The 26,322-nt window shown below is 40.7% G+C and overlaps 1 protein-coding gene across 4 annotated transcripts in view; it reads right to left on the bottom strand.

Moving 5' to 3' along the window:
* FAM169A (family with sequence similarity 169 member A) overlaps positions 1–26,018 on the bottom strand; it is a 36,930-nt gene extending 10,912 nt beyond the window's left edge. Inside the window, exons 1-8 of one of the 4 annotated variants that reach the window (XM_040542017.1) lie at positions 25,831–26,018; positions 9,362–9,499; positions 7,816–7,915; positions 6,664–6,749; positions 5,138–5,309; positions 2,699–2,878; positions 1,382–1,510; positions 1,061–1,170 (exon numbers count right to left, since the gene is read on the bottom strand). In XM_040542017.1, coding sequence (XP_040397951.1) covers positions 1,061–1,170; positions 1,382–1,510; positions 2,699–2,878; positions 5,138–5,309; positions 6,664–6,749; positions 7,816–7,915; positions 9,362–9,499 — 915 coding nt within the window. In that variant the 5' untranslated portion in view covers positions 25,831–26,018. Of the gene's footprint in view, positions 1–1,060; positions 1,171–1,381; positions 1,511–2,698; positions 2,879–5,137; positions 5,310–6,663; positions 6,750–7,815; positions 7,916–9,361; positions 9,500–12,771; positions 13,272–24,850; positions 25,020–25,830 lie in introns of those variants that run through there. The other 3 variants (XM_040542020.1, XM_040542019.1, XM_040542018.1) reach the window with 3 other exon arrangements.
* Positions 26,019–26,322: the final 304 nt, after the last annotated feature.

Genomic DNA, 26,322 nt, shown 5'->3' with positions numbered 1-26,322 from the left:
ATATCCCTTTGCTATTTTCTCCAAGTATATAAATATAGCTCTACAACTAAAATATGCAATCAAGATCTTTTTGCTGATATGACCATTACTGGAATCTGAATCTTAAACTCAGTTCTAGATTTATGGTCAAGACTGTTATAATTTAAAGAAGTGTACGTAACAAAGAGACAACTAAGCATTACTGCTCTTGGTCAGTCAGAGACTGAAAATAAGACTACTTTGCTGCAGAAAGCTGCAGTCTCCCTATATAGGTGGTGCATAACCTAGAATGCCAACACTCTCCATTGTATTAAACTGTGATGTGAACGTGTACTTCCATAAGCACTTTTCCTCATTCCCTCCACTCCTGCAATGACCCTACTGTTCAACAGTCTTTCTAGACAGTTCAATCTCAGAGCCAATTGAGCCACTTTCCTCCTCTATGCCGCTGGCGAACAAATTATTAAACGCTAACAGTGGTGACACAGACCTTCTGCACACAGGGGAAAAAGGTAGAGACCTCTCCCCCTATCCCTCCATGAAAAGGTGTATTTTTAATCCCAGGTTAGTCTGTCACTTCAGTGGGAAACTTTACATCCACCCAAAAAGTAACAGGAGTACTTGTCTTTTATAATGGAGACTTGAGCTGATTCAATTCTGACAGACAAAAATAATTTCTTATACTTTATTTTTATGCTTTACTTAGTAAAAAAACAATCAAAAAGAGGAGCATCGCTTTCTGGTAAATGTCATAGGTTGTGTCAGATGGGTTGCCACAGACATAGTGGTGAGACATGGAAGTACAAGTTCTCTATATAATCAAGGACTGTTCAAGAATTTGAAAGAGAAATATACAGTGTACATAAAATACACTGGGATCAAATACACTAATCTTCTACAATCCTTCATTTGTTAAGTTCAGAAATTTGTTCTTTTGTAGAATTTAAAAGTATTTACTGAACATAGAGAACTGGTAATTACAGTCAGAAAAATAGGACAAGATACATTATATGATTATAGAAGACTCTTAAAAGCTCTCAAGCTTTTTTTTTAATATATGGAAAACAGTCTGTGTACCTACAGTTAGCTGTGGTTCTAGCTCAGTCTTCTGTTCACTTGCTTCAGATTCTGCTGCAGATTGCCAAAAATGATCCTCTGTCTGGAAACTCATTTTTTCTTTCTCAGAGGCTTCTGTTGTTAAGAACATTTAAAAGAGGCAACAGGAAAAAAATGTAGTATCTTTAAATAACAATTAACTGTTCCTAATATGATCTCACAGACCTCAGAACAAAGATTTTTCTACTAGTCTCCATGGGCAAAGTTCATAGAAGTCACTGTCAAACAAATGCCCTACAATACAATTTTTACAGACTGTAAGAACATCAAAACAAAACATCCATACCTTCAATTTTGAGCTCTTCCCTTTGCAATACAGTGGCAATGGACGTTCTCTGGAACCAAAATCCAACTCCTTCTGCTTCACACAACAGGTCATGATCCCCAGGGTACTTTTCAAAATACTGCTTACAAGCTGAGCAAACATAAGAAAAAACATCCTATTATGCATGCTATATTCTCAAATGTACCTCTTTTTTTCCTGGAATAAGTTATTTTGCAATCTTCCATCATACACAAACCACCAGAGAAAGAACTGTTCATCAGATCAGTCCAGTCTAAATAAACATAATACTGCTTTACTTTCCATTACCTTCTTAAACTGCAAATAAAAATTAGAAAGGATTTTTCTTCTCTACAAACCCACTTTGGAGTTTTAAAACTTCAACCTTTTATTTCTCACCTGATTCCTTACTAACGGATAGTCCCAGTGGACAAAATCCCTGCCTCACATAATAACAGTATCATAGAATGGCTTGGGTTGGAAGGGACCTTAAACACCATCTGGTTCCAACCCCCCTGTCCTGGTCAGGGACACCTCCCACCAGACTAGGTTGCCCAAAGCCCCATCCAGCCTGGCCTTGAACACTTCCAGGGATGGGGCATCTACAGCTTCTCTGGGCAACCTGTGCCAGTGCCTCCTCACTCCCATAGACAAGAATTTCTTCCGTATATATAACCTCAATATCTTCTTCCAGTTTAAAGCCATTACCCCTCGTTCTACCATTACATGTCCTTGTAAGAAGTCCCTCTCCAGCTTGCTTTCTTTCAGCTGGAGAAAGAAAATGCTTCTCTCCTGCACAACCCAAAGCAACATCGTTTCCACAATGTTTGTCTTTGCTAGATGACCATAACCCTCTTGGGTTGTTAATGAAAGAGCCAGAAGTGGTTTCTTTGTGTATTAAGATTTTTCCTTCTTAAACTTAAGTTATATATAGCCTTGTATGCTGACCTGACCAGAAAATCTGAGAAAGCCTGAATTAAACGACTTTGTGAGACTTAGCAGTGAGCAAGGAAAAGGTGCTAAATACGTAGGAAGGTCACACACGGGAACAACTCAGTCCAGTGTGGAAGGAATGAATCTAAGCTGCCCAGATGTAGCAGAAAACCAGAAAAGATCTAAGAATTTAATCTCACACAGAGGATTGGTCTAATCAGGAAATACTTCACCATCTTAAATCAAGATTTTCAACCTTCACTGAAGAGCAGAACTTCAAACACAAACTGAGGATGAAGCCACAAATATGTAGCTTCAACGATAGTAATAATTTGGATGCATAAAGAAAACATAAAGAAGACCAGACAAATAAATCAAAGAGCTTGCCTATGCACATGAAGGTTGACAGCGGGTACCGTAGGCCAAGAGTGTCTTCAGTAAAGGAATCCACAAAGTCTTCCAACATCATTAGTCCTGAGTCCTTCCCACGATGCTTCTTTCTTACAAACATTGTGTCTAGCACTGGAAGCTGGTAACACTTACTAATATAAGAGCTACAAACACTTCCTGAAATAATAGAAGGGAAAAAAATACCCATCATTACATCAACACTGACATGCTACAGCACAGACTTCAGCTTATTCAAATAAAGATTTAATAATTATGTAATTTGACATTTTTAAAAGTCACATATACAATATTAAAATAAAAATAATTTATAACATTTATTAACAATACGCAATTGTTATCAGCCATTTATTAGCTCTTTAGGCAAGCTCCACAATGTTGCTAAGATATCTCATAGATAAGTATGTTAGGAAGTCCGCTAAAGCAGTCTGGTTGTACCAAAAGAATAAATGGGGGAGAACATGAGGGTGGAGAGAAGGAACTGGAAGGCTCACTTTGAAATCTCACTATACAATTCCAGTAGGAAACCAGACTGAAAATGAAGATGAAAAAGAGAAGAGAGAAGGAGAAAAGAAAATTAACAAACTACAATTTTATGTAGAATACCTAACTCCTCAGGACAAATATATGGATGACAATTCATCTTGTTTAAGATTTGAAACAATATTTCAAAATTTAAGTGAAATCACAAAAATTCTAGGACACTTTACACTGAAGTTCCCTCCTAAATAACACATTATCCATACTCGAGGTGAAACAGACTATCATAACCCGTAAGTGCTTCAGTATCAGAGGATTCAAAGGGCATCTGTGAACTCAGTGGTGACAAAGCGATGTCATATAATGTCATTAGGACAGCACTACAACTATCCAGTCCATTTTCAGGCCCTCATTTTGCCGGTTAGCGTGAACCATTTAGAAAAAAACAACCCTTTCCTCTAACAAGGAGAGAGAAGCATATTAGTTGCCTATATAATATACTTTCTTTTGAGACTAAGGAACACACCTCATTTTTAAAGTGAAGAAAATGAAGGCAGCGTTACGTTACTTGGATACCCTTTGGCATACTAGTCAAGCTCCAACGCTTTCCTGACCATCTGTATCCGGAGTCTTTCTTCACATGAGCTACTCTTTTGGAGAGTGCAATGCACAACCAAACACAGTTGAAATACTGATAACACCTAGAAAGATTAGCCCTCAGTGTCTGCTAACTTAGGACAAATAAGTGGCATAGGATCACAAAAGATATAATAAATGTGTACAAGTATATTAAAACTTCAGTGTCACAAACAACTGCCCCTATTATAGACTAAAAATACATCCACTAATCTCATTTCCACCTTTATAAGGCCACAATAAAAAGCATTGCAATGCAAATACTTCTTTGTAACTACCATGTTACAAAAGACACATATACAAATTATGCAATGCTTCAATTCTTTAAGAAAATAGTAAGAAAAATCACAAGAAGGTAACAGACAATCAGAACAAGTTAGCTGGCTGCTTTCCTATCTTTAAGGTCAGACTAGAAAGGTCAGTGACCCAGGCAGATTATTATTGTATTTTTAACAGTTTGCAAAGGCACGCATGTATGTCAGAGATGGGGAAACTAGCCTCCAGAACTGCTGATTAATCCAGAATCCATTCACTCCCTTTTAGAGATAAAACAAAAATGCCTGACTGTTCCTTTTTGATAAAAAAATGATATTCTAATATCAACACGCTGAAGTCTCTTCTATTACCAAGTGTCATTCAGCAAAAATTGAAAAACACAATAAAACCCAAAATAACCAAAATGAAATTCTAATGTTTTCAAAAAACAGGAAAAAAACAATATTGAAATCTGTAACAAAGGGCATAAACCTACTAGCTAAATAGTATTCTCTGAGGAAATACATGGGTAGAATGAAAGGGAATCTCTTTTTTAAAATCACCAAGTATAGATGAACCTTGTGCCTGTGAGCAAGGTTTCTATGCTGTAATGCTATAAAATGTTTAAGCGAAAGTAACATATTCCACAATCATTTCAGATAAACAGGATTTCTGTGTGGTTTTTTTTTTGACCTAGCTCCAGAATTCAAATAAATAAAAAGAAAAAAAACTACATACATTCCAATCCAACAGGAAGTGATGTTCTACAAAGAAAATAAAGCTCTCAGGCATATCTCATTTCTGTGGCTTTGAATATATTTTGTACAGTATGATGAAAGCTAAGAACTACTGCTTTAAATTATTAAGTCACATAAGCTTTTACGTGAGAAATTTTAACTGCAATTTGCCCTTTCATGAATTCAGGAAACCATCAACTCACTAGGCCTGCAAGGCTTGTAAGGTCTACTAAATGCATTATTTTTCAAGGAAGCTCCCTATCCCCAGCCTTCATCTTCCCCCAAATCCCATTATATTTAAGTGTTTTACCTTTAGGTTTAACAGAATAGAACCCAATAGCTTCTCCTTTTCTCCACAGGATCTTAGCATAGTCATTGCTGCTGTGACAAAGAAATGGGACCTCATTTCTCTCTATTTCTTTCTTGCGATAGATAATTCGATTAAGAACATACAGAACCACTCTCTCCCCCACAGATTTCACCTAAGGAAACAGAGAAGAACATTTTAGAAGGGGTCAGTTTAGGTGATCCTCACACCGCAGAGGTCTCAATTTTCAAAGTTACATGCTAACACAACTACAGACTGAGTCAAGAGAAGCGATAAGTATAAAGCAGGATAAAGCCCTGAGGCTTCAGGCCAAGGAGATGCTCTGAAGCCACAGCAGTTGGTTACGTACAAGGCATTACCAGACAGATGATCTTTCATATTTTCAATGATAGTTCCAATCCAATGGATAAAATCTGATAGAAGTGGTAGGTGTGGTGGTGAAAATGTCTTGATTTTAACTGAAAGCTTTTTTTTTTTTTAGATACTAAAACAGTATGCCAGCCTCAGAGCTTCCAGCCTAGCAGGATAAATCTCACTGTGCAGTAGTATTTAGCACGCTCAATCACTGCTCACAGAATAGCAGATAATGGGATGCAATGCAGTGGAAGAATCAGTTACAACAATTTGTGGCATGAAACAAGGAATTCAATATCCTTTTCTGTCCTGCAGGGCTCCTTTCACAAATGAAAGTTAAGTTCACCACTATCCTAACCACTGTAAAGGTAGGAATGGAGGAACCGTTCTCCCTTACCAAGGGAAGAGTCTCAACTACCCTATTTGTAGAAGACTGAGCTTTTCTGAGTACTTACCATCCTATCATTATGGAGCACACAGAAAACAATGCAACATGACAAATTATCTAGAGTAAATCTAATTCAAGAATCAAAGAAGAGTGCCCAGACTCCATGAGCAGATGTGAATGATGTTCCTGGAAAAATACAAGTTTCCAGTTTTGGAAAAAACAAAACTCCATACTACACAGGTGTCAGTAATCAGTAACAAAGCTCAATGATGAGCAAAAAGGCAGATTCTAGACAACTATTTTTCCCCAAACCCCACATATTGCCTCCTGCAGGGCACCAACTCCAGCTCGCCTCTATCTAAAAGGTTCCTTTCAGTATTTTTAATTTACCAGTCTCCTGGTAAGAATGATATGTATTCCTGTTAAAAAATCCACCACTCTACTGAGATGTTTCAGTATAACTAGACTTACTGTATTCTAAAGAATAAGGACTTAATTAACATCTTAACATCATTAACATAATTACATCTTGCATATGAAGCTAATGTACAAAAGTCACTTTCTCTGGACATATTTTCAGAAGAAATTTCCCTTTCCTTAAGTACCTGTTCCTTTATTCCCACTGACCTTGCTTTTTACACAAGGCAGCTAACCCATTTCCAAATGAAATAAAAGCACGTAGCATCTCATACACTAGGTATTGCCATTACATTGCATTAGGTTGAATGATAAGAACAACTGCTAGGTGAATGTTGGAGAGCTTTACCTGCTGAAGCCCCTCTCTAGAAGGGACAGATGTTCTCAAGATGTCATCAATTGACCACCACCGGTCAGCAAGATACAGAGCTACAGCTTGAGAGAAACAATGGGAAACAAAAAGTTAGTGATTCTCACCATTTCAAAAGAACATATTCATTATAGCTGATAATGAATTAGGAATACCACTATAGTAACCTAATAACCAAGTTAAGAGTCTACTAGTTGGCACTAGATAAATGCAGCTTTTACTATCTTAGTACAACATACCTGGTGCTACATAACCCCCACCCAATATGCAACAGTCCCTGGTCCAAAACTTGTTTGAAGAGTGAAGCCAGTAACATCAGATGAAGGTTTTGTGTAGTATGATATACATAAACTGTTTTTCAGATACAAGCACTATTCTTCATCACTGTGCTCTGGTACTTCCTTCCACTAAAAACTGGGCCTGCCAAGAGGAGTCTCATGTGTGCATGCAGGTGTATTTTAGTTTTGGGTTGTTAATGGATATTGATAGCAAAACCTGCAAGTTTTAGGGAGTCACATGAATGTAAAATGGCTGGTGGCCACGTCATTAGTGATCAGGAAGAGTTTGCTCTACTAGCATTTGTGGCACACTTGGAAATCATATATGAAGCATTATATGAAAGGGAAGGAAACACTGAGGACTGGAGGGGAATGGAGAAGAAGGAAAAAAAACAACAGTGAGGCATCACCTTGGCCAGAGCTATGTAAGGACCTGAAGGCAAAGACAAATTTACACTTGATAGTGATCAATCACTTCTAATAAACAATATCTAAATTCATAGGCAAATAGAGAGATTCTATGAATGCTCAACAGATTCCTTTTAGAAAGGTGATGTGTATATTAAAGTGATCAAGAGACATGTTGTGCTTTGATTCAGATGTGCACTGTGTTGTTTTGCTACATATATCCTGTACTCAGTGGGTCCAGTTCTACTCTGATTAGTGTGCAAAGTTCAATCACTTGTGTACATGAATTCACATCAAAGAGAATAGTATGGGAACAAGAAGACAGTGAATAACAAATGCAAAAGTGGCAAAGTTACACTACCATGGAATGAGCAAGGGCCTGGTTACATGTGTTCATCACAGAAAAAGAAACAGCAACACGGAGATTAGAATCTTAAAATGAAACCTGTGAGCGAGTCCTCTGGTGCAAACAAAGCAAGAACTTTGTGTGTCTGCTCTCCACCATAAAGAGGAACGAAGCCCACAGTTGACAAGCTAATAGGAATCTGAAACAAGAGCGTACAATACTTCAATAGACTCTTGCTAATACAACATTAGTAAAATATACAGAGAATGTTTAGCAGGGTAAGCAAGATGAGTGCTGAAAACGGAGTGCTTAATGGTTAATTGTAACAGACAAGCATCAGACCCTGGCCCTCACTTTAGATGTTTCTTCCTAAAGAGAGTACATTATAAAGAGCTCTGACTCAAGCTCTGGCAGACCTTGCTACAGTAATTTTTCCTGTTACAGCTCTCTGCTGTCAGCAGTTTGCATTAATGTGCACAACTGAAGTAAGGTGTGCAAAGAGCCAGCAGTACTTCAGCTGCCCCAGCTATACCAGCTGCCAATGCCAATGGAAGAATGAGGCAGGCAGGCAGGGACAGAAACAAATTGGCACAGCTTCATTGCTAGCATGAGTCCTAATGTGCCAACATAGGAAAGCTGGATTCAAAAGGGTCTTCTTCCCTGAAACTGCACACATTTCAGGAATTCCATATTTGTTTGCTTGATTTTCCTTCACAAACAATGTAAGAAGGGTCAAATCAATCCACCTTTCTGGAGGTGATGCCCTTTTTGAAAATGTGTTTTGCTATTTAGATTCACATTTTCAATATTTAAATAATGCACAAAAAATGGACAGGAGTTAATGGTGCAGTAAATAGACTTGCTTACCCAGAAAACAATTTGAAAAGATTGTGATATGCTATGCTACTAACAATGATGTTAACACAGACAGATATTTAGGTATACAATGCCTGCAGAAATGCAGGGAAGTATTCAGGACTGCTTCTGCAATGAAGTCTGCAGCATTGATTTTTTATTCCCACACAGAATGCTCTCAGAAATTTATTTTTCATTAAAGCTACACACCACTGTTTATATTTGTACTAGTTATAATAGATAATAGAAGTGTTCATCTAGACAGCATCAACACTGGCCAACTCAATGGATAAGTGTTTGAAATATGAAATGTGATAGCCAGCCTCTATCAGAACTCCCAACAACAGCATGGAGTATTTTGCATAAAAAGAAAGAATCACTTCTGAAATCAGTGAAACTTGAATGTATCAGGAATTGAACTCAGCCATGAAGATCACTGAAAGACTAAGACACAAATAGAGGCAGTTAGCTTCAACAAATCGTGATCCCCTTAGTTATGATGCTAGGTTTTTGTGACCTTAGATTTGAAGGTTTGGGATTTTTTAAAATTATTTAATGCATACAGATACATTGCCTAGAAGCAGCAAATAGTCACTGATGCCCAGATTTAAATGCAATCACAGAATAAAACAAAAATAGAACTTAATACACAAACAGGAATTTGGAAAAAAAATAAAAGCTTTGCTAAAATAGTAATATAATTCAATAGTTAGGAACTAGTTATTTCTAAACATTTTAAATTCACAAGTGTGTCAAGAAAACTGGGACTGAGGTATTTGCTGGTTCTTACTTTGCTGTGATCTGGCAGGGACAAGTATTCCGGATGATTTGGATCCCCACACCGAAGGTCAGACAAGTAGTCCTCTGCAGAGCTCTCCAAGTCCTCATGACTGTAGCCGCTCAACATATCCACGGGGAACGCCATCATCTTGATAAATGAGCAATATTATTACTGAAGACGGTTTGAAGGATACAACACACAATCTATCACATACACCTACTAAAATTGTAAGACTCCTAAATAACCTCTTCTGCTGCTCAAGTTAAACAGCAACGCTGAACGCATCCCTCAGCCTTGGCTACACAGCTTGGTTTTCCAGACATACACAAGCTGAGGTGATGTGGACACTGAGGTCTGGTTTTTAAAAAACAGACTCTTCATCTCTTCTTCCTTTGCCCTGTCTTACCTATGTGTCATTTGGAACTGGCACAAGGTAGAACCATGTCCTACGCATCTAAGCCAGAGAGGAGAAATGCTCCCAGCGTTTCATTAGGATGGTGTCCATTAACACCCAGTCTGTAATGATATATGAACCCAGACTGTGCTTAAAAGCAGACAAGGAAGGTTTCAGCCTGTGTACGTGTGTACACACATGCATGTTTCTGTATGGTACAAGCAGGCAGAAACACGGCAAGCTCCCACTTTCATTCTGCATGTCTTCACCACAAAACCCAGCTTCGTTCACAAGGTCTTCACATTCATCATTTCTGACTGGAAGTTCAAGGCAGCAAATCTAAATATCAGAGAAACCCACCAGTATCTTAAAAGTTTATTGGCACAACTGACCAGACCATTCATTTCATCGCTTTGCTGCTTGTGCCAGAAGCAACTTTCTGCAATGCTTCTGTTAGCAGCTCTTCTCACACCAGCACTCACAGAAGTCCTTCCTGATTCTGTGCTACATCCCCCAAAGCAAGTAACTCCAGCTGCAAGCCACAGACCCCTTTGGACCTACTGCAAGAGCAACACATGGATGGGTGGCCCAGCTGCTTTCAGAGCAATGGGCAGAGCTGCACAGCTGACATTTCTGAGGCCACAGATTAAGCAATAAGTAGCCAGTCAAACAAAAAGTAAACAGCCCAAAAAATAACAACAGGAAGAAGGAGTTCATTTATTTTGGAGAGCTTGCATCTAGATCTCTCTGGAGAAACTGATGTGTTGTTCACAAGTTCTCTACACAACTGGCCAGCCAGTCTGCCTACCAGCTAGCTGTATCCAGAAGTATTTCAACTGTGAACAGAATATGCTACAAGCTAGTCAGAAAACAGATCCTACAACAGGTATTTTTCCTATACCTCTAGCCCCCTCCTTTTTATCTACCATTCAGTGTTCTATTGATACAGGTAAATCAAATGCAAAGAACCCCTTCACTGCAACTCACCAAGTGGCAATTAAGAAGTCTGCATCTGAACTTATTTTAATGGCAATAATATACTACCCTAAAGTTTCTTGGATAGGTTGCTCCTTACACACATGCAAAGAAGTTTGTTAAAAATAGAAAACAGTTTCAGTTGTTTTCATTGGCATTTAAAACTGCTACCTTTAACATTTTTGCTGATGGAAGCATTAATGCATTCCACAAATGTTACTGTTTAGATACACACAAACATGCCCCACAGTAATTTCCTTTCAAATTCAGCTCATTCCTTCCACTTACACGTTATTTGGATTTTCTCTTGCCTTCTCTTCTAGGCCCTCCCATTCCTCCTACTAGTACTCACCACCCCTTTCAGATGCTCAGTTGCACCTCTCAATCCTCCACCCTCCAGATGCTAGCCTTGCAAACAGGACAGAAGCAGGCCAGGGACACCTGACACCAGCCAATTCCACTGCCATCCCTGCTTGCAGATGAGGGCACTTCAAGAGCGTGCATACCTTTGGCTGCAGCACTAACACACAGCAGCCAGAGAGGAGTTGCTGCCAGGGATGTAATTCATCCACAAGTGATCTCCTCACCACTAGCAGACAGCAATACAGTTCACCTGTTCTGAAATACACTAGCAATGTTGTAGTACATGTGATAAATTCACAATTAACATCTGACTAGCAGCCAGTCACCAGTGGTGCTCTCCAGGGCTCAGTTCTAGGGCCAGTCCCGTTCAACATTTTTATCAGTGATCTGGGTGCAGGAGTGGGATACACCTTCAGCAAGTCTGCGGAGGAGACTGAACTGTGAGGTGCTGTTGGCTCCCTGGAGGGACAAGAGGCCTTGAAGAGACAAGGTAGAGTGGAGGCTCAACAATGGAAAATGCTGGGTTCTGCACCCAGGATGCAGTAATGCTGGACACGGGCAAATTTTGGAGATGAGTGGCTGGGGAGCAGCTCAGCTGAACAGGCTCTCGGGGTGCTGGTCGACAGCAGGCTCAGCATGAGCCAGTAGTGCAAAACATTTTGGGGTGCACTGTACACAGCATGGCCAGCCAGTCAGACGTGGCAATTCTCCCGCTATATTTAGTGTTGGTGTGGCCTCACCTCAAATATTGAATGCAGTTCTGGGCTCCACAAAATAAAAAGGCTGTTAAGGTACTTGAAAGCATCCAGAGGAGGGTAACAAAGCTGGTAACAGGGCAGGGACGCCTGTCCTGTGAGGAGAGGCTGAGGACACCTGGGTTGTCCAGTCTGGAGCTGAGGAGGCCGAGAGGCAGCCTCACTGCTCTCTGCAGCTTCCTGAGGAGGGGATGTGCAGAGGGAGGTGCTGGCCTCTGCTCCTGGTCACCGATGAGGACACATGGGAACAGCACAAAGCTGTGCCAGAAGGATGTCCAGTTCAGACTGGGCATGAGGAAAAGTTGCTTCACTGTGAGGCTGGTCAAACCCTGGAACAGCCTTCCTAGAGGGGTGGCTGATGCCCCGTGCCCATCAGTGCTCAAGGAGCATTTGGTCAATGCCCTCATTAATGTGCTTTATCTTTTGGTTAGCCCTGAAGAGGTCAGGTAGATGGACTAGATGATCTTTGTAGGCCCTTTCCAGCTGAACTATTCCATTCTATCATAATTTACTCTAACATGGTCAAGTGTCAGGGGCAGACAGACTTAAGGACCTCAATTTGCAGCCACTTCCTGGCTTTAGCTCCTTCCGTGCTGAGGTACAGATCCATCCCACTGACATAAAACTCTTAACTGGGGCTTCCATGTCAGGTACGTAACTTCTCAGCTCCTTTTCTTACAGATGCCTGCAGACACAGGCCCCTATACTGGTTAAATTTATCTTCCAATGGATGGGTGACAAACACTGCAGCTCTGAACTTTGATACCTTAAACTACTGAAGGTAAGGCAGGGAGAATCCAACCCTAAATTCACATTTGTTCAGGATGAAACAGCACTTAAAGATGCTGTTCTGTTACACCAAGAAACAAGACAAACAAATATCCTTCACCAAATATCTGAAGACATTTAGGACCCTTAATAAATGTACTAACTTAAGTATGTATTGTTGCAAGAGCCACAGTCAGAACAGGAACTGATATGAGGCATGAGAGTACAGGTCACTGCTTCCACAATAGGATGAAGATTTTGCACCTGGTCAGCTGCAGCAGAACAGCTATATTCTGCTTTAAGGGAATACAGACACCTGAAAAAAATAATTTTTAATTTTATGTATGCTGGCAGCAAAAAACAAGAAAAAGATTAAAGAAATGCCTAAGTGCTTGGATAACTCTTAAGAATAACAGATGACTTGAGCTGAGCTTTTGTTATTACATGACAAAGACATGCAAAACCACAAGCTATAAATGAAAGCCTCTAGGTAACAATTCCTGACATTTTTGGAATAAAATAATGCAGGACGAAACCAGAAAACATGCAGTAAGAAATTCAGTAATTATCTGCAAAACGAAGAAAATTAAAGCAGCAATCACATCTTTACTTATATGCAAAAAAAAAAGAGGACAAAAACTGTTTTTGGCTAACCAATAAATTCACAGAATTACTCTCAAAATAAGTCAAGACCTTCTTCCTGTTCAGCTGGTTGGGTTATTTTCTATTTTCATATAGCTCATATTTCATTAATGTTATCCACTCCCAACTCAATTATATTAATATCTTTTTCATCTAATGTGATTTACAGAGAAAGGGTTATGCAGAAAACAGAATGCAGGTCCGTCTTCAAGAGTGAACCAGAAAACCTGTTCAGCATCCCTGATTAATAACCTATCTTTTCTACTGTGCAAGAGATTAAACATGTCAGGTTACAAGCTCTCAAACTTCTCTGTGATGTAATTTGTACCTTAGTGTTGATGAGATCAGAAACACAACATCTAAATTCATTAGATCCACAAATAAATCATTAACTATACATAGTTACCAAATCACATTAAAAGCACTGAATAGCTGATAGTAGAAGACTGCTCCATGCCAATCTACAGCAGATCATACGAAAATAGTCTAGCAAGTGCAAGCATCTTCATTTTGAACGGCAAATTAACCAAAAGACAGTTTAAATGACTCCCAAGAATAATAAATTAATAAACTCTCCTCACAAAAAAAAAATTTAAAAATTGGTTTATCAGGGTCTTTAAAAAAGGTAAAAATACAGACAGGTCCAGATCTAGACACTCTTGAGTGATGCATGACAGAAAAAAAGCTTTCCAGTTCTTCCTGACGAGAGTATTACACATTTTTCCATAGAGGCAGCAGGAACAGCACAGGTCTCAGCCATGAAATCCATCATGCCCCTTTTGTTGCACTAAGCCTCCATGTGTTGCATGACTGTAAAACTGTCAGGTCAAATCCTTGTCATACACTGTGGGACTGTGCTCTGCTCAAGAGGAACTGCTCCAATTGGCCATCAAGGGGTCACGATGACTATGGATACACAACACAGCCTTAAGCAACCAAACTCATCACAACCCTTTGCAGAAAAAACACATATGAAAGAAAGGAGAGGAAAAAATACTTTTTTTTTTTTTAAAATGGGGCACATTATGCTTTTCATGTTTCAACTGAAAGTAAGTTCTAGACTCTTCATAACCACATCACTTCACATATTAGCATTTAAGATTGTACATAACAAGCTCGCATAAGCGATACTTGCTTTAATGTGGAATTGTATTGTGTTCCCCTTTCTCAACATTATGCAAGTTACTATGCTAGAAACAGCACGTCGTTTTTATGAACATCTGCAGTAACAGAGGATAACAGATCAATTCAAGGAACAGCAACAAAAAGGATTTAACAGCATGAGCAAACACATTTCTGTGCAACCAAGATAGCTCTTAATTCATAAAATCTTTGCTAGTATAAGCATTAAGAGTGAAAAAAAAAATTCTAAGTGGGCAACCTTGCCAATTGATTTTATTGTAAATTATAGCTGCAAACCTTATTTCATCTTAGAAGCACACAAAGGAAGGAAGCTCAGTCCACGCAGCTTCTAGCCCATGAGAGAATCTCACCGGGCTCTGGGAATCAAGAGGTGTGGTCACCCCTCTGCAGACCCTCAGTACCAAGTGCCATGAAATTGTGCAAAAATAAGAAGCCAAAAGCTATGCTGTTTCTTACAGCATGTCTGACAGCAGGGCTTAAACACCGTTTAAAACTGGTCTGGGTGCAAAACTGTATCAACTGCTACACAGCTGGTGATCAATGTTCAGATTTAAATTTGTGTTTAAAAACGTCTAACTAGCTTTTCTTTAAATTAAAATTTTGAAACTACAAGAACACAAACCAGGATGCTCAAGCTATGACCTGCAGTACATTTCTGCTAAACCAGAGCAACTAATCCAACTGCAGCACACAGGACATACACAGCAGGTCCAATCCAGAAGTCCAGAAACCACACAGAAGTTGAAAGATGAATAAAAAGGAGGAAAAGTAGTAGTATATTTAGTCTTCTAGCTTAAACTACAGGAAAAAAAAGCATGACATCTGCCACTTCTAAAATCAAGAAATCTGTTAAGGTCTACTAACACTAATTCTATAAACAGACAACTTACTTACATAAATATTTCTTTGCTTAGACTACCAGCTATAAAATATTCAAAACATTTTCATCTTTTTTTTTCTTCTTTATTCAAGATCAATTACTTTAAGTGGAGGTTGGAGGGTGTTTGTAACATATTGTGCATTTAAACTTTTATCTCACTTCTATCCAAACCATCTGAAGGAAATAGGTTAAAAGGTTATTCATCCTTTTATAATATAAGAAAAGTAAACTTCAAGCTTATGCTAAGGTATCCCCTATGTATATTTAAATGGTCAATCATCTATCTGTATTATTAGGAATTTTGAAGTTTGAAATACACAGGGAAAATCTGTACTACAACTACCAATTTAGACCACTATTTTAACAAAGTCTTCATGTTTTTTAAGTAACCCCATCTCTTAAAACTCTGTTTGTTTTAATCTGTAATGTAATATATGTAGACTAAGTAAAGACATTTCAGGAAATGGAAGTTGTTTTTTAAACAATAAATTATATACTAGTATTTCTTGAAAACCTTACAGGCTGGAAGAATACAGTGTTTGATCTGCCACATTGAATACACTAAAAACTCTCCCCATTCAAATAACTACATATCTGAAGGGAGGTTTTCTTGGATTCTAATTCAAAAACATTTGTTGTTTTGTTTTTTTATATTCCCTAGGTGTGTTTCAAACCATTATCTGTATCATACCACTAAGGCATATAAATACTGTCTTCTGATGCGTGGGTTTTGTTCACATTTTTAGAGAACACTGGCATTTTCGTCTTAAACATAAGTGCTCGCCAACTCAGATAAATTTGCTCTGATCTGCAATTTTGTTTTCCCTATACAGAAGAAAAAAACATTTTAATCTGTTTTGTTTGTTTGCTTTTAATAGGAATATAAACCAAGTGACATCTACTCAAACCTTACAAAGACCCAGATAAAAAAAAATCTCTTAAAGAAGCACAAGATACTGATGTAAAAATTGTTGTCAAAATCCACCAAGAACTCCGGATTAATGTGTTAACCACAATATCCATAATCTGCTTGAAGCAGCTTATGCAGCTCTGGTTTTCCATCAGAGACAAATCAAAGCTGTTGATCTGAATGCAAATAAACAAACAAAAACAATCAGTATTTTCCATTCACTAATTAGCCACCATGATTTATTTTAATTTGCTTGTATGGTATAGCACACAATTATGAAATCTACATAGAGGACCCAACTCTCCAATCCTAGTATAACACACTTCAGTGGAGATCAGCGAGAATTATGGTTGAAGTCTATGTGACTGTGTTCAAACACTCTCTTGTGGAATGAAACTCTGACCACTACAGGAAAAAAAGTTTTCCACATAAAAAGTATCAGTATATTACTTATTTTTACTTTAAAAATTATCAGAGTTTGAATAAAGCCTACTAGCTTCATTACAACAAATTGCAATCTTAATAAAAGCATTTGAAAATCCATTTCTGCAATTAAATATATCTAGGATGCTCTAGCATGTAATTAAAATAATATGAAATTTCAGTAGCTATGAAAGACTAAACAGCCACCAAAATGTACTGATACAAAACTAGATACTCCTGGTAAAAGTAAACTGACTACAACATTACAGGGTGCCTTTAATTAATTGGCAGTTGCAGTAAACATGATCTCTGTTAACAACTACAAAATTCTATGGCCTTAATGAAAACAGGACTGAAATCTTACCAGTGATTAAATATGATATGGCAGAGCAGTACTAGGAGACCATGCTATGCCCGTTCACTCTAAAACATAGGTGGTGATAAGGTTCTTAAGCAGATGCCTATTTAAGCACCTATGTAACGTCACTAGTTATTTCAAGTGATTAAAATTAAGCATTTTATTAGGTAGCCCATTTAATCAAAGACTGTGCTTTTCAGTACACAAAATACTAACTTTTTTTTTTTTTAACATTTTCCACAGTCTCACATTTAACTAGACTATTATATGGCTGCTTGAAGAGCACTTTCTTCAGCATAGAGTTTAGGGAAATTAAAATGTACAAGTGTTTCCTACAAGGAAACTGTGTCAGAGATATAGTCCACATTCTGTTTGAGACAATTTCAAATAGCAATACTTAATAAATCTAAAAAATAAGTTTTTCTTAGAGGAACCTTTCATGCCTTTCCTTTCAGCCTCTCGAATTTGAAGTGCATATATCCATACACAAAATGAAATCAATTCCAGCTGTGTTTGAAAGTAATTGACACCTGTAAGACAGAAAGATGGGACTAAGTGGGATTTTTTTCTTCCCAGATCCTCATCTCTTTGAGTTGTATCTGATCTCTTTGGTGCTCAGCACTCAGTCGTCTTTCTCATCTCCCACTCTCCTCTATCACCCCTTTGCTGCAAGACACACTTGCTTAGTGTCTTCAAAAATTAACGCCAAACACCACACAGATACCCCTAATGACCCACCTTTCCCCTCCAGTCACCCCTCTTTCTCCCTTCCATGCCTCAGCACTCTCAAGCCACTGTTGTGCTGCTGTCCAGCTCTCACCCTCAGCTTGCTGATTTTGCTCCTGCACTTTATACCCTAGAGCTTCTGTTATTAAGAAATTAACAGCCCTCTCCTATATAGCTCAGCACTTGCTACCCACGTCCAGCCTCCCTCTGGGAGGCTGCCAGCTGTGCTGCTCTTTCCCTGCTTGTTCCCCTGCTTCTCCTCCTGCTTCTCCAGGTGCCTGTTCCTTAAGACATGCCTTTCTAAAATAAGAAATCCATAAGATATGCCTCCTCTCGAGTTTTCTGTGGTATTATTTACCACTCACTGTCAGAAGACCATCTCCCACACCCATGCGTTGCCCATGTTCCTTGCCAGCTTGCAAACTCCAATACTCTAAGATTATCCCTCCTTTTTTTTTTTTTGTGGGCCACCTCATACATACATCCAGTCATTTCAGAAATAAGAACAATAAAGAAAGCTCTTCTCTTGAACATACTTAGAAAAAACACACTTAACACCAGGCAGCTGGTAGTCTTCCAAACCTAACGTAACCAACCTAACACAGCGGTGAGACCGGTATTGCAGTAACCCTATGTACGCATTTGATTTTAACAGGGTTCTGCCGTCTCCTTCCCTATCCCCACAACAGGGACAGACTTCAAAGCTGTACAGATTAGGTCAGCCAATTGCAGATACACGTTGTCACAGTCTAATGAGTTAGTGCACATCAGCTAAACAACAGCAACTCTCTTTATGGGTGCTTCGAGAATATTACAAATGCAAATTTGGATGTGATGGTGGCCATGGTTACTAATGGTGAGCAGCAGTGCATTAACTCCTCCATACCTAAGGAATTGCTAAAACAGTTGCCTGAGCTACTACTACTACATCTCATGAAGCCTGAGGATGCTCCCATTTTCAACAGAGGAGCTGCATGAAATTCAAGTAATTAGTAGTATCCCATCTCCTGTTGTCTTTTTTTTATTGTTGTCTGTAAGTTGTTTCTGAAGAAGGGAATTGCAAAAAAATGATTTTTGTTTGTTCGCTGTTGGCAGCAGGACACCTGTAACAGAGAGCACGATTTGCTTTGGTTTTACAGGTGATCCAAATGAAAATACAGAAGGGAAGGGGCAGAAATAACATGGAATCTTCCCAGGAGTAGGAAGAATCCACAGGATGTGAGGCAGGTAAAGCTGATAAACAAGTCAACAGGTTCCTGTCAGTCAACCCTTAAGCTTTCTCACAGACCAACATGCAATTGAGACTTTTCAGAGTCTGACTATATGGCCACATACCACCATATGGCCCACTTAACATACATTGAGGACCATAATCTGGATATTGACACTACAATAGATACAACATATTTGGCATGGTAAGAATTTAAACCTCAGTATACCTTAAAATCTTTTTTTTCCCCCCAGAAAGGGAATAGACAGATATTTCCAATCATTATTACAACTACCTTCAGAAGATGACAGATGGCTAAAAACATGGTGCTGAATAAGAGTGAATTCTGAATTCTCACCTCAGTGCCTCTTGCACTGTGTTCTACAGTAGCAAATTTTTCCAGCTGCACACAGCTGAAGGCTTGACAATGTAAAACAAAAATAACGTCCTTCACTTACCAAAACTCTGTGGGATTCAAGAAAACCAGAAGAACTACAGTCAAAGACAACTGTAAAGACATAGTAAAGAGAGTTTAAGAGAAAGGCAGCATGAAATCTAGATGACACGAATACCACAGACACTAAGAGCAATGTTCAAAGCAAACAATCAGGGCTTCCAGCCACCACACTTGTGCCACAGGCATGATGAGAAAGTAATTACTGAATGTATGCCTGAGCCCAGTCATTTTGTGAAAACATATCTCAAGTTACCACCACAGGTGACAGACAACAAGAATGTTGCAAATACATTTTGGCAAAAATGTAGGCAAAAGCATTTTAGTATGTCAGCACCAATGCTTTCCCACCTTTACAAACACCACACAGAGAGACCATCCCACCTCTAATCCAGCTCACAGCTGGATTCAGTGGTGAATGTTTGCTTTCGTCATCCCATCTTCAAAAGGATGGAAAAACAGCAAGTATGAACTCAAACTAAGAGTTTTTAAATCCATCCTCTGATGTAGTATTTGAGAAACACAAACTCAAACCTCATATCAATGTGACTGAGAAGCTAGCAGAAAGTCAGGCATCTTGTAGGCTGTTCCAGCTAGAAGTAGAAGTGGCAAGGTCCGGTATTTCTTGTTTATGTAGAAGTCCTATTCCCAGAACAAAGGAAGAATAAAACATCAAAAGAGCACTTCATCACTCAAAGCTCTCAAGAATCTGTTTAGACGTCAGCTACTTACATCCCTCTTCTCCAAGCTTTCCAAGGAGACCACAGAAGTAAGCAGCAGCTCAGGGCACACAGTCTTACCCTCTTTTCCTTACTGTCCATACCTATCGCTATCAAAACCAATATGAAGCAAACTCCTCATCACATAGTTCAAATTCCTGAGCATTTGTGTTTGTCTTTGCTTTCAGCAGTCTCATACTTGCAGCTAGTTCATTTTAGTTCCCCACAATTGTCTGGGTATAACTGCTTTGTTTTAGGTTAGCCTGCCACAGCTGTATTACAAAAACCATTATTTAACAAGCATTCACTAGCTATCAGTGAGCATGTTACCACAGGACTGAATTTCTGCATCTGAGAATGTCAGCAAGAATGTCTCTAATAGCAGAAAGGAATGCATATACAACCTCCTCCCTGGTGTCATCCTGCTCTTATCTCCATCATCAGCCGTTCTGACATCCTTCCAAGAACTCACATGCTTCTGTGAACATACTCCATTTCCCCTACTTCTCACTGCAATACATCTGCGTACTTCAAACCTCAAAGCCATACCTGTTAGTACCCAGGCTACCCTGTTCTGGATGTACTCGAATTTTTCAAACAGCCTCACCTGTGAAGCAAAATCAGTAACCGTTTTTCCTCTAAAAATACAGATGTTACTTGCTTTTAGAGATGGGTTTTGAACAAAGAAGCTAGTTAATCGTATCCCTGAACAAATCACCATATTGTACAGCATGAACTGCTGGAACAGTATCAGCATTGCTAATCATATTAATCCCAAATTTGTGGGATTTTAAGCCTCAATTCAAACTTCGTTTGCAGGAATCAGGTTGTTACCTCCTGCTTCTTCAGAAAACTCACTTCAGCAGCTTCAGAGTAAAGGCTGAGAGCATAAGCTCTCAATGCTGCCATATCAAAAGAAATAAAATACACCAATGTTTTGAAACCCTTTAAGTTGTCTTACTGCACTGTAACAACATTTATAATGTTGTGGGTATTGCTAACATCCTACTTTATTATCAATTCAAAAATCATTCATTCAAGTTCCCTCAAATGATTTTTGCTGGTTAATTCTGTGTAGTGGGTTTACGTGGCAAGGTTTTGGTAGCAGGGGGCCATAGGGGTGGCTTCTGTGAGAAGGATCTAGAAGCTGCCCCATGTTTGGTAAGGGCCCCACTGCTGACCAGAGCTGAGCCAATAAGTGACGTTGTTTCGTGCCTCTGTGAGAGCAGATTTAAGACAGGGGAAAAAAACGCTGCAACACACAGCAGCTGGGAGAGTGAGAGGAGTGAGGAACAGCCTTGCAGGCGCCAAGGTCAGTGAATAAGGAGAAGGAGAGGTGCTCCAGGCGCCGGAGCAGAAGTCCCCTGCGGCCTGTGGTGAGGACCATGGTGAAGCAGGCTGTCCCCCTGCAGCCCATGGAGTACCACGGTGGAGCAGGGTTCCACGCTGCAGCCTGTGGAGACCACGGTGGAGCAGGTGGACCTGCACCGACAGAGGCTGCGACCTGTGGAAGACCCCTGCCGGAGCAGATTCCGGGACGGACCTGTAGCCCGTGGAGAGGAGACCACGCAGGAGCAGGTGACCTGGCAGGAGCTGCTGCCCATGGGGGATCCAGGTTGGAGCAGTTTGCTCCTGGGGGATGGACCCCGTGGTACGGACCCATATCTGGAGCAGTTCTTGAAAGAGCTGCTGCCTGTGGGCAGCCCACGCCGGATCAGTTCAGCAAGGACTGCATCCTATGGGAGGGACCCCACAGCACAGGGGATGAGAGTGACCGAGAAGGAATGGTGGAGAAGAAGCACTATAGACTGACCATAACCCCCATTCCCCCATACCCCTGTGCCGCTCAGGGGGAGGAGGTGGAAGAGGGTGGATGGGGGGGAGGTGCTTTTGGTTTCTTTCCTTTGTTTCTCACTTTTCTAGCTTGTTAGTAATAGGCAGTAAATCTTACTGTCTCCCTATGCTGAGCCTGTTTTGCCCATCACAATAATTACTGTGTGATCTCCCTGTCCTTATCTCAACCCTTGAGCCCTTTTCATAGTATTTTCTCCCCGTTCCTCTTTGAGTAGGGTGAGTGAGAGAGCGGTTGTGGTGAAGCCCGGCCGCCCACCCGAGTAAAACCACCACATTCTCCAACAGCTGTGAACAAGCCTTCACAGTTGCAGCACTTGCTACCTGCAAAAGAGCTAGACAAAAGACTGGTCTTCTAGCAATACATTTGCTAACGTAAACATATTTTATATTTTTGTGTCCAGTATATGAAAAATAAAAATTTAGCTATGGCCAATGCAGCATTGCAAAGTATTTGAAGTTTACTGACGTTCATTGTTCGGGACTGGCCAGTGCAGCAGCAGGCTGAAGGCCACTGCTGTACCAGAACTTCTGAACCAGGTATATTCTCCTCGCACTGCCTCAGGGGCTGCTGATTTGATGGAGACCACACCTTTCCTGATTATCCTTCCTCTCCACTGACTCCACAGAAGTAAGAAACCTATTTAACTTCCCTTTCTTTACATATTTTGATGAAACCTAGACAAAAAAGTAACAATGAATTCATCATGGCCTATAAACAACCTCTAACCATAAGAAGGGAGATACAGACACAAGGAATATGCAGATCCCCGGTTCTACAGCAATAATAAAATCCTAAGATATTGTTTTACTAAAAAAAATTAAGTACAGGACTAAGAGAGGAACAACTTGCACCTGAAAAATCAAAAGCCTAAAATGCTGTTTTGAATAGCTGTACAACAAACAGTTCAAACAATTCAGACAAATTAATCTTACTGATTTGCAACTCAAAAAATCGTTTAAATATACACAGAAAAGTCAAAATTACACTAGTAGATTACCAGTCAACTTTGTAAACAAATAGAGACATGTTAGTCCTGATAATTCTCAGTAAATTTTAGTGAGATTTTAAGGGAGATTTGAAAGCTTATTACTTTTTTGAGGAAGAATTTGTACATATTTTAGGGAGCTATTTAAAAGATTCTTTGAAATCTCAGTCTCACTGAAGAACACCAACTAACTTTACAATGACTAAATGAATACATGCTGTCACATTCCATTGTTCCCCCACCAACACTAAAAAAGTCACTAATAGCAAACAAAACTTCAAGAATGCCAGAGATAACAGCTATCACGACACTGCTGCACACATCATTGCAGTCATACTTAAAACAATGGCAGGGGTAACAACATTAAAACAGGCTTTCGCATTCAGAATTATTTAGCCCATACAGAAGCCACTAGAAGTTTAGGAGGAAGGCTGGCAATTGTTTGATCTTAAAAAGTACCTATTTCTATCATATGAAAAAGTTTTTTTGTTGTTCAGCATACAGCCCTACTATAGCTTCCCAAAACTTTACATTTCTCAGTTCAACGGATGGCTTAGGCTTTCTGGAACGTGTAGCTTATACAATTAGTGAGAAGGTTACAAACCTAGAATCAGAGAAGGGACCTGGTGGGGCTGGAGGAAGATATTTATTTCTCAGTCAGGAAATAAGAAATTAATAACTTGAATACAAAAAATGTTTTGAGGGTTATCAATGTGAAAACAAGCATATGTACACTTCATTTCAGGTCTAATATTAGGTTTATAAAGTATAGTAATTGGTATCACCCTTAAATGATTAACATTACTTGATATTCATCAATTAATACAAATTAGAGATATGGATATACCAAGTCTTATACCTAAGAAGGTAAAGAAGTAACAGGCTGTTCTACTCCAAGTTTCTCTATTACCCTGGAGTTTCATGACAAGCATTTGGGATTTTTTATTTTTCAATGTTAAAAATGGAGAAGCATTATTAAACATCGGCCTTAACACCCAAATGAAGTCCAACCACTATGCACTGGCAAAGAATCTGAACTGCAAGAGCCGTGCAATTAAAGCTACTTAAACAGGCTTGCACAGATTGGATGTTTGGGTAAGTAAGGCAAGTTTTAATTTCATTCCGAGTTGCGTTATCTTTGTAATGCTAATAGACATAAAAATATGTTTTAATAATTCAAACAAAGAGTCATTGTCTATGTTGATATGCATATGAAAGAAATCAGTAATATTTTACAAGTCATTTGTCAGAGTGGTGCCTCTCTGTAAGGAAGTTAGGTCATGAAACGCTCCAAAAGACTTGGTACCATGTGTCTTGATCACACCTTGCTGGAGTCAGTTCATTGGAAAACTACAGTAGAATCCCATTTTAATTACTCATCTTCCACAACAGTAGGAAAAGATATTGTAAAACATTTGTTTCTGCACCCAGCAGACGCTAAGTAAGATCAGACTGGGCGAAGGAGAATGGGGAAGCAACTTATACATCTCTGCTGTATCAGAGTCCCAACAGGCTGTGCTTTCATTCATTAAACAATGTTGAAATTGAGGTTAACACCTGAACTTAAGTGTTAATAGTATAAAACTCTTCCTGCCCTGACGTTTTCCTCCGTGGAATAGGTGCTAAAATGTTTTCTTACTACCCACCATTAAAACAAGAAGTGAGAAGTTCCTCAGCGTTTAAATCAGACAGGGATCAATTAAACAAGAAAAATGCTGGTGTCTTTAAGGAACCAGGGAGAAGATGCACTCAATACCTATAGGAAAGGGTTTGAAGAAGACAGACAACGATCACTCCTCTGCAGCAATCTTTTATGGGTCCTTCAGCACCGATTTCATTACACTGATCACTCTGATACCTCACCAACTCCCCTTAAAAAACACTGGCTTATTCACACGACGATGACCAACGGTGCTGCCCAACACCCAAAACAAGTACCTGCACCTAAGGAAAAAGGTTCCTTCCTCTTGCACATGCACGTAAACATGAAACCAAGTAGCTGGACTGTGTCTCCACACCACAGGCTTTTCCAAATTTCTCATTAGTAATCATGAAAATGCCACAGCCCAGGAGAGCCTGAAGATCACTCTTTTATTACTTCTGCTAAATAGGATATTAACACGGATAAAAAAAAAATTGCAAGTTAATATATTTTATTTTCCGTTGATGCTAGTAAAACCCTTTAAAACCCTTCCCTAACCCACGCTCTCAAGAGTAACCACTTTCTCATGCTGGATTTAACATGCCACAAGCACGACAGCGATGCTACACGAATGCGTATCTTAGTCAGGACGCTTCCCCTTGTTCTATGATGGAGGAATCAGCCCTACCTCAAGATAAAATTTTAAAACCCCAACACATCGCGTATGGGAAAACAGAACTGAGATGGAGCGCGTGCGTGTCCCCACATGTAATTCACACACGCACGGGCACAGCCATCTTTTGTGGAACAGCACCTATTGTAGCATGGCCATCTTTTACTTCCAAACACATGTAAATGTGTGTGTACCCGCGACAGACCTTCCACACGCCCCTGTGTCTCGATATGCAAATGGCCATGCTACAATAGATGCCCTCCACAAAAGATGGCTGGCTCCGCCGGCCCCAGCCCGCGGCAGGGCGGCCCTTCTCCTCACAACTCGCACAACTTGGCCCCGCCGGGGCTGGTGGCGGCCGGGGCGAGGCGGGGGATCCGTGCCCAGCCGAGGGGGGCCCGGCCCGTGCCCAGCCGCCCCCCGCTGACAGAGCCGCCCCCCGCGCCCCCCTCACGGGCCTCGGCGGCCCCCGCGGCCGGAGCCGGGCACCTGGAGCCGGGCCCTGCCTCCTCCTCCTCCCTCCCTCCGCCCGGCCCTTCCCCGCCGCCCGGCCCGGCTGCGGGGCGATGCGGGGTGTTGCGGGGCTCCCCCACCGCGCCTCACCTCAGCCGGCCGCGCAGCCTCCCGCGGCGGCAAGGGGAGAGGGAGGAATGAAGCGAGGCGGCGCTGGGCGGGTGGGTGGATGCGTGGAGGCGGCCGGGCTCCCCGGCAGCGCTCTCGAACCCCGCCGGCTTCGCCTCACGCTTGCCCCGGTGCCCCTGCCCGGCGCCTGATATCGGCTCCCCCGCCGCTCCCCGCCCCTCAGCCGCTGACGCACTCCCGCTGCTGCGCCGCCGGCCGCCGCTCGCCCCGACATGGCCGCACCCCGCCCGCTCCTACCTGCGCCATCGCCCGCCGTGGTGGTGGCGGTACCCGCACCCCCACCGGCACAAAGGGAGCCCGGCGCCACCCCGCAGCTCGGGGGTGGCGGTGGGGTGCAAGGAGCGGGGCCCACGCGTGGGCTCCTGGCACCCGGAGGGTCGGTGGGGTGGGTGGGTGGGTGGGTGGGTTGGGGGATGGATGGATGAGTGGCTGGACGGACAGACGGATGGACGG

Source organism: Cygnus olor, chromosome Z, assembly GCF_009769625.2.
Source record: "Cygnus olor isolate bCygOlo1 chromosome Z, bCygOlo1.pri.v2, whole genome shotgun sequence".
Classification (NCBI taxonomy): Eukaryota; Metazoa; Chordata; class Aves; order Anseriformes; family Anatidae; genus Cygnus; species Cygnus olor.
This window is presented reverse-complemented; position numbering and strand designations above follow the sequence as displayed.